Source organism: Convolutriloba macropyga, chromosome 5 (genome assembly GCF_964194025.1).
Source record: "Convolutriloba macropyga chromosome 5, txConMacr16.3, whole genome shotgun sequence".
Classification (NCBI taxonomy): Eukaryota; Metazoa; Xenacoelomorpha; order Acoela; family Convolutidae; genus Convolutriloba; species Convolutriloba macropyga.
Window position 1 is genome coordinate 73,978,635 of NC_134472.1, and position 7,628 is coordinate 73,986,262.

Genomic DNA, 7,628 nt, shown 5'->3' on the forward strand with positions numbered 1-7,628 from the left:
AATGTGCGTCAAGAGAACTAACCACGACGCTTCGGTAATATCTGTTTTCCAGCTTCAAAGCATTTTTAATATAAAAGCTGAGCTTTCTTTTCGATCTTTCTGAAGAGCACTTTAATCTGGATTGTTTTGTGTGGGACTGATTTGTCTGAAACTATAATGCAATTTAGGTCTATTTTTTCAGGGACTGATTTGTCTGTAACTATAATGCAATTTAGGTCTATTTTTTCAGGGACTGATTTGTCTGTAACTATAATGCAATTTAGGACTATTTTGTCTGGGACCGCTTTCTGTTTTGTCTGTTCACCCACTCTATGTAATTTGGATATCGGTCTCAATCTTTTTTTTTCAGAAATGCATTTTGGCCAAAACACTTATGATCAATCGCTTATTACATAAACTGGGATGAAATATATATTTCAGACCTCACATGAAATCATATAGGTCTGCCAACATATATGGTTAAATATAATTCCGGGTTGCGAAAAAAAGTTCGCTTCCGTCGACATTAGGTTTTGCAGTGCGTAAAATAGTCATTAGATAGGTTGCCCGTAACTTCGTATTTCGATTGTGTACCACTGCCCCGTATATTGCATCTAATTAAACAATTTCAGAAAGCTTTGTTACCATAACAACGGGAGAGTACTTTTGTTTGGAGAAGGGGCGGGGTCCTCAAATTCAAGAAGAAAGAATCGAGAACAAACTGATTTTATTTCAGCAATTAGAGAACAATCTTTGGAAACCAGTCATTTATTTCCAGTTGCACCTGCGCCTTTTGAAAACAAACCATCATCACCTGACAATTTTTGATGAGTTTGGCAAATATTTCAAAATTGGTCACAATACATTTTTTCATGTAGATAGGAGGTCAATTATGACAAATGAAACAGAATCTTTGATGTCTTTTGTTTGACAGATGTGAAAACTTGCCGTTGAACTCATTGAACAATGCAATCAATTTGAAAACAAACATTTTTATGCAGCTGAAAAACTTCAGTTATGTGGTCAAATATTCTTTTTTTTTAAATTGAAACAAGTAAAATCACTATATACCCAAAAAACAACATACTTGCAACAAAAATAAATATTTAAAATATCATTTCAACGCCTAAAACCACAAAAACATAACTTTTTTTCCATTCTCTGTAAATCTGGAAACTGAAATTAAATCATTTTTTTAAAGGAGATAAAAAATTTTCTTACCATGATTAACGCTTGTTTAGAAAGTTTTTTGGTGGTTACAGTTGTGTCACTTTTCACGGTTTTATCGGAAGCAAAAAGCCCGTTATCTACAAGGTCAGTATTATAAATCAAAAATATAAGGAACTCAATGTAATCATGCACTCATTAGTTGGCTCGTCGCCGTTTTTCACGGCGTTCAAGCATTATTCATTTTGACAACGAGTTTTCAAACAAAACAAATTGTTCCTTGAAATCTTAATGCACCTTATGTGTTCACGAAATTCACAATTTTAATGAAGGAAAAAGCTCATCCACAGACGGCAAAAAAAATAGATAACTGATAATAAGTTTTCCTCTCAACTTCTTTTATTTAAAATCTGATTAAAAATGTCTTATAGAATTTTGAACTTTTTTTCTTAAATTCTTATCTCAAACATCTTGAAAACATTGATGGGGATCTTTTCAACTATTACCCCCCCCCTTGGTACCTAGTAGAGAATCGCCACCCCTTCTGTACTATACTTTACCACGATATTACTTGGCCTACAATTTACATAGCTGAATAATAGTTTAAGCGCAATTGCGGACCGCTGTTCATGCCTCTCACGCACTGTGGGATGTAATCCGGAAATCGCGGGTCAGTTATCGCGGCAAAGCCCGCCCACCGACCCGCCAGTCGGAAATTCTTTTCGCTTTGTATTCCGGTTCGGCTAGTTGCCATACCACGCGTATTCTATTCTATTCAATTTAACATGGTATGTGCATGCGTGGAAAGTTATTAGTCGTCTCTGATTGGTTAATAAATGGCTTGCTTAAATTCTATTCAAGAATAGCCCCCCCCCTCCTTTTGCAAAAGGGGGGCAATTGTTGAAAAGATCCGTTGATGGTAGGTCAACGGTAACAGAACAGACACAATCTCGTTAGCCATGAATGCCTTGTTTGTTTCACTTAAGATCTTAATAAACTATCTATAGGTAAGTAGGCGTTTTCCAGGATTGCCACAATAGAAGGAGCAAAAAAATATATAATCGTCTTAGATAATGTAGGAAACGTATCCAGGATATTTGCGGCAGAGAACAGTCTAATGAAAAAGCTTCGAGGTTTAGATCGGGTTGAAAAGCAGCGGTGAATTATTGAGGTGAGCTAACATCAGTTGCTCAACTGAGCTGAATATAAATTGTTCTAATACGAATTAGCATGCATCTAAATTGTTGATTTGAAAACAAATTTTTGTTGATAATAGTCTTTTCCTGATTCGAAGTATGAATATAGTATCTCCATCTGACAAAAAAAATTTGAATGATCAAACATCCTATACTTCATTCAAGAGCACCGATCTAGTTATAATATTTTTCAAAAGTGTCTGCCAAATTGAGAGAATTAAGTAAGAATTCGTCCATATTAATGAAATCAATCTAGCGGAATTCACATAAATTAAAGTTTTGATCAATAATAATTATGACAGCTTAATTGAGGTATTTTTGAATATCAATGAGACCTCGTTTCAAGGAGACTAATCGAAAAACACAACAGTAATCAACACCATAAGCAAAGACCAATATCAAATTATGAAAAAATTTTCTGACACCACACAGCGTCAACGCTATAAAACCATCAGCTTCAACTTAAAAGACTAAAAAAACATTAAAAGAAATGTTCTTTGCTCCACCAAAAAAGGTGGATGAGAGAAGTCAATAATAAATATGAGTTATACGTTCTCAAAAAAAAAACAGAAAGAGGCTGAGTTCAAAAATACGATTAGGAATCAACTTAAATCAAGAAAAACAATTTTCAATGTCTTCGGAAGAAGCCATTAAGAACTGCCATTATCCCGAAGGTGTGGTAGCACCACAGAAAAAAATGCAAGTTCAGGCAAAACCATAATTCATTTATAATATGCAAGAAAACTGTTTTGAAATGGTTAAAATTTTACGCTTTTCACTGAAATCATTATATATGTAACCATGCAATTCTTCAAACGTTACGTGACCTGTTATTAAAGTGATAATCGGACAAAGCAGCGAAAGAACTTGCAATATGGGCAAGTGTTCAAAATTCCAAATTCAAAATTTATTTATAACCTCTGGTATCGAAGCAAAGAAGCCAATAATATAAAAAATCTTTCTCTCACTAGAAAGAAGCCAATAATTTCTCTCACAAAGCAAAGAAGCCAAGAGTTTTAAAACCTTTCTCTCACTAGAAAGGACATGCCATTTCTGTTAATTGAGAATAAACATTTGTCTGAAAAATATTCGAAACATTGTGCAAATTTCAAAAGGAATCTGAGGTTTTCTTAAAACGAATATATTCAAGTACATCAGACCCATTAGATGTCAACTGAAGTCGTTGTATAGGCTCAAGTATATCGTTAAGGAGTGCAAAATGGAGCTTTATTGTTTGATACGCAGTCATGAGACTACAAAGAGGATCAAAAATGCAGGCTAAGCACAAGAGTTTGATTCGATTTTAAGACAAAAATTTGTTGTTGTCAACAAAAAAAACATGAAAGTGTCCTGAAAACTTAATAAATGCTCAGGGTGACTCATTTTGACAAAAAAGTGAGTGGGTTGTAGTTGAATTTTGAGTTGAAAGTTTGATGGTCTGTGATAAACATAGAAAAAATGCTTCATTATTTTTTTTAAAAAAAGACATTTCCTCAGTGATATTATAATGTTATTTGATTTCAAGAACAACGAAGAGGTCAAAACTAGCCATTATAATGCGACGAGTTCAATAATAACAGCTAACTAATCGATTTGTAACCCAAATAGATACTTCGGCAACAATAAGTCAGTATATCAAAATTGACAGAATAATATTGCATAACGACTGCTTTAAGTTGGCAAGGTACCGTCAAAAATTTTTATTCCAATGGACAAGTATAGAACATTCTGGGACATTTCTGAAATAGTCGTGGTGGTTACAAAACTCCGGGCTACGACTTACTTATGCATAATATAAGTAGGTGCTTAAATACTCGCACTACCGATACATAATTTTAGTCTTTCATTGCAACCCCTCCCCCCTCACAGTGGGGCTGCAATACCCTTACTTTTTTAGATACATCTCAAAACGTCACAAACGTCTTTTTGGGCTAAAAGGGGCTGGCAATACAATCCATCCGGCTTCTTTTCCAAGTTTTTGTTTAGATCTCTGATGTTTGAAGACATTCAACAGGGATACAAGCTGACTGGATCCGAAATAGCGAGAATTAAAATGGACTCACGGAGCAAATGCAGCTCAAAATGTCTTATAACCCCGAATTGCAAGTCTTTCAACTTCTGCTTCCAAAAGTTTTGCCATCTGAATTCTATGGGAGTTGATCAAATTAACACGACTGACGTCGCTTTGTGGTCAGCAGAGTCCGGTTGTGTCTATGTTGGTATGACCGAAGCTGTGGTTCCAAAATGCGTTCAACTTGGAACCTTTGTCGATGTTCAAAACGATGCTTTGGATCCGAATATTTGCGAGATTAATCTTAAAAGGGATTGATAGCCGAGCCAAGAAGTTGGCAAGCATTACATGGCAAATAGTTGTTTTATGACTCTCACTGTTTTCTGCAAAAACAGTTTTCAATAAATCATTATCATTGTTTGACTAGTTTTGTGTTTAATTAATTCAGATTTTTTTTTCCAAATTTCTTCCCGGGTCGAGGTTTGACGGTGAATTTTTGTAAGAAATGCGGTGAAAAAATTTCACCGCGTATTTCTTACATCTTTTTACGGTGAATCTTTTTACCGCGTATTTGTTACATCTTTTTTGTTTGTCATTTCTTGAGAATTTAAATCAGATTCAGTAAACGTAGGAAAGCAAATGCGGTGAATTTTTCTAAGAAATGCGGTGAATTTCGCGGTGAATTTTTGTAAGATTTGTGAAATATTTATTTCACTGCAATCACAGCACTTATTCTTACAAAAATTCACCCAAAAACCTCGAAAGTTTAAAGCCATTTTATACATAGATGAACCCTTCAATTTGCCTTTTTTTAATCCACAGTCCGTGATTGAGCACGTAGTTCTGATCTGGCGCAAAAAAGTATGAAAAGTTCAATTATATATACGACTAGAAAATGGTAAAGGCCAGCTATTAGGTACGTAGTTAGACACGAGAGGCAACAGATACCCCAAAATGACGAAACGTAAGGCTTGTTTTTGAATTCATCTGTAAAAAATGCAGCCTTTAAGCACTATAGTTCATGATTTCTTATTAGTTGTCTCATATCGGGTCGGGGTGTCAACGCTAAAATCGCTAAAATGTGGGATTTGCAATGAATGCGGTGTGGTGTAAAAACCACAATTCTCGCAAACAATCACCGCTAAGTTCACCAAATATCTTCACCGCCGATAATAATTCAGAAAAAGATGTAATAATAGCTGTGAATAGTTCAAAAGTGGTAGAAAAAAACACCGCTAAACACCGAAATCCTTACAAAAATTCACCGCTAAGTTATAAAAAGTTTCTATCGATCCAATTTTTTGAAGAAACTTTATAAAAATTGAGGTGAATCTGTATTAGTTTTTAGGAATGATTTTCTATTCTTGAAATCAATTCACTCTTAACGTACAACTGTTATCAATATTTTTTTGTTAGAACAAACAAACAAACTGAAGAATCATAACATTTTAAATTGTTTTGAATGAAAGAACAAACATAAAGTTCACGAAAAGGTATTTCGTTAGTCTCTGCATCACACTCATAGGAGATGAAAACTGAAATAGTTAATTCTTTTTAGCCTACACACACAAAAAAACATGACACTTTTGCAAAAATTGGTTGGAACGTTTTTCAGATCAAGCCGAAGTTCAAGTAAGCGTTCCATTTTTGAAATAAAGCCTGAAAGTCGGAATTTTTGGTGTCGTGATTTGATAAGCTTCTCGAGTTTTTAGCTGCTTTTAAGCGAACAATATCTTTTATAGATTTTTTCAAATAGCCGGAGGTCCTTCGAATTGAACCAAAATTTAATTTAGAGATCCATTTGCGATGCGTTGTCTCAGGAGCAACTACTTTGTGGAATAGCTTGCCTATGAAAAAGTTAACTTTTTCAATGTTTTTATTGGTATTAACGATGAACTTAGCGGTCAATATTGCAAGATTTGGAATTGATTTTCGGTGAATTTTTTTTAAGTGCTGTTCAGCTCAATTCGTACTTTGCTTTTGTTTTCGACGAATCCTCAATCCTGCTGATGGTGTACATAACTTACATATTGCCATGCCTTCAATTCAGATTGAGCTTAGTTATAAAACTCACAGTTATACCTAATGCAATTACAAGATTTTCCAAACTGAAATAGGTTGATTTAGTAATAGTAAAATTAATTATTTACCACAAACAACTCCAATTTATTGGAACAAAACTCTATCTTGAATTGAATTTTTTTACAATCTCATTATCAAATTCTGAAAACGTCTTCTTTTATCAAACTAGATATTAAAATAAAATTTCCATTTCCACGCACCTTTCATCCAAATATTTCTCAGGACGAGATTTGATGGTTAACCAATAAAATTATCCAATTAAACTTATCCTACAAATGATGCAAGTGAACTATGTTGATAAGGTAGGTCACGCTAAGGTCATCGAAATTTGAAAGTAAAGAGAAGTGTACCTCATAAGAATTTAGGATTTAGTCGGTTAAATTTTAGGGCTGTGTTTTTTTATGGTGCATGCATGGTGCATGCTCTCCTTGGCTCCATTGAATACCAAATTACAGCAAAAATTACGCGAGACGACAGCAAGGAAAATAATTCGATGTGGTCGAGGTTTTTACGACTCATGTATTAAGATTCAAATTGTTAACAAGTCTGAAAAAACTGTGACAGTCAGCCAAATTTACTCTAATTTTGAGAAAGTTTGGAAATACCCGCCACATTTGTCAACGACTTGTCTTTTTGGAACTAATTTTATTTTGTGTTCGTTGAAAGTAGTGACATGTTTTTGTCACGGTTGTCCACGATTTCTATCTCTGTTTTCCACGATTTGATCATTTTACAATTTCATCGCCCCTGTTTTCCACATATTTCCACAGCTTTCAGTAATTTTTTTTCAGTAATTTTTTCCACAACGTCAGTAATTTTTGAAAGTTTTTGAGAGGACACCATCAAACACTATCTACTCACAGTTGGGCGAGTTATTGTGGCTTATTGGCGGGTGGGGCTGTGAATGGCATTATCACTATGAGCATTCAGCACTTTGAACTAATAATTTGTCAATTTAAGTGTTTAATTATCGATAAATATCCAGAAGTATTCAATTACGCTTTTTGCAGAAGCTCTGTGAATTTAAGCATGTTCGTATAATTAAACACCATAGACTACTGAGAATATAAACATGTTGCATGCTAAAAATTGTGTAGAATTAGCGACATAAGTCGTAGGAAAGAAACAGTGACAAAATCCACGATTTATTAGTTCCTGCAAAATTTAGAAATCGTGAACAATTTTGACAAAGT

General features: G+C 34.2%; 1 protein-coding gene across 1 annotated transcript; it reads left to right on the plus strand.

Moving 5' to 3' along the window:
• The first annotated feature begins 956 nt into the window (after positions 1 to 956).
• Positions 957 to 4,816, plus strand: LOC142340255 (uncharacterized). The gene is made up of 2 exons (XM_075390808.1): positions 957 to 1,293; positions 4,329 to 4,816. The coding sequence occupies exons 1-2, from the start codon at positions 1,202 to 1,204 to the stop codon at positions 4,669 to 4,671; spliced, it is 435 nt and encodes a 144-aa protein (XP_075246923.1). The 5' UTR covers positions 957 to 1,201; the 3' UTR covers positions 4,672 to 4,816.
• Positions 4,817 to 7,628: the final 2,812 nt, after the last annotated feature.

Excerpts from the sequence above, each read along its gene's own strand:
- LOC142340255 (XM_075390808.1), top strand. The coding sequence starts at position 1,202 with ATGATTAACGCTTGTTTAGAAAGTTTTTTGGTGGTTACAGTTGTGTCA. Across the intron at positions 1,294-4,328 it reads AAAAGCCCGTTATCTACAAG|ATCTCTGATGTTTGAAGACA; the intron begins GTCAGTATTATA and ends GTTTTTGTTTAG.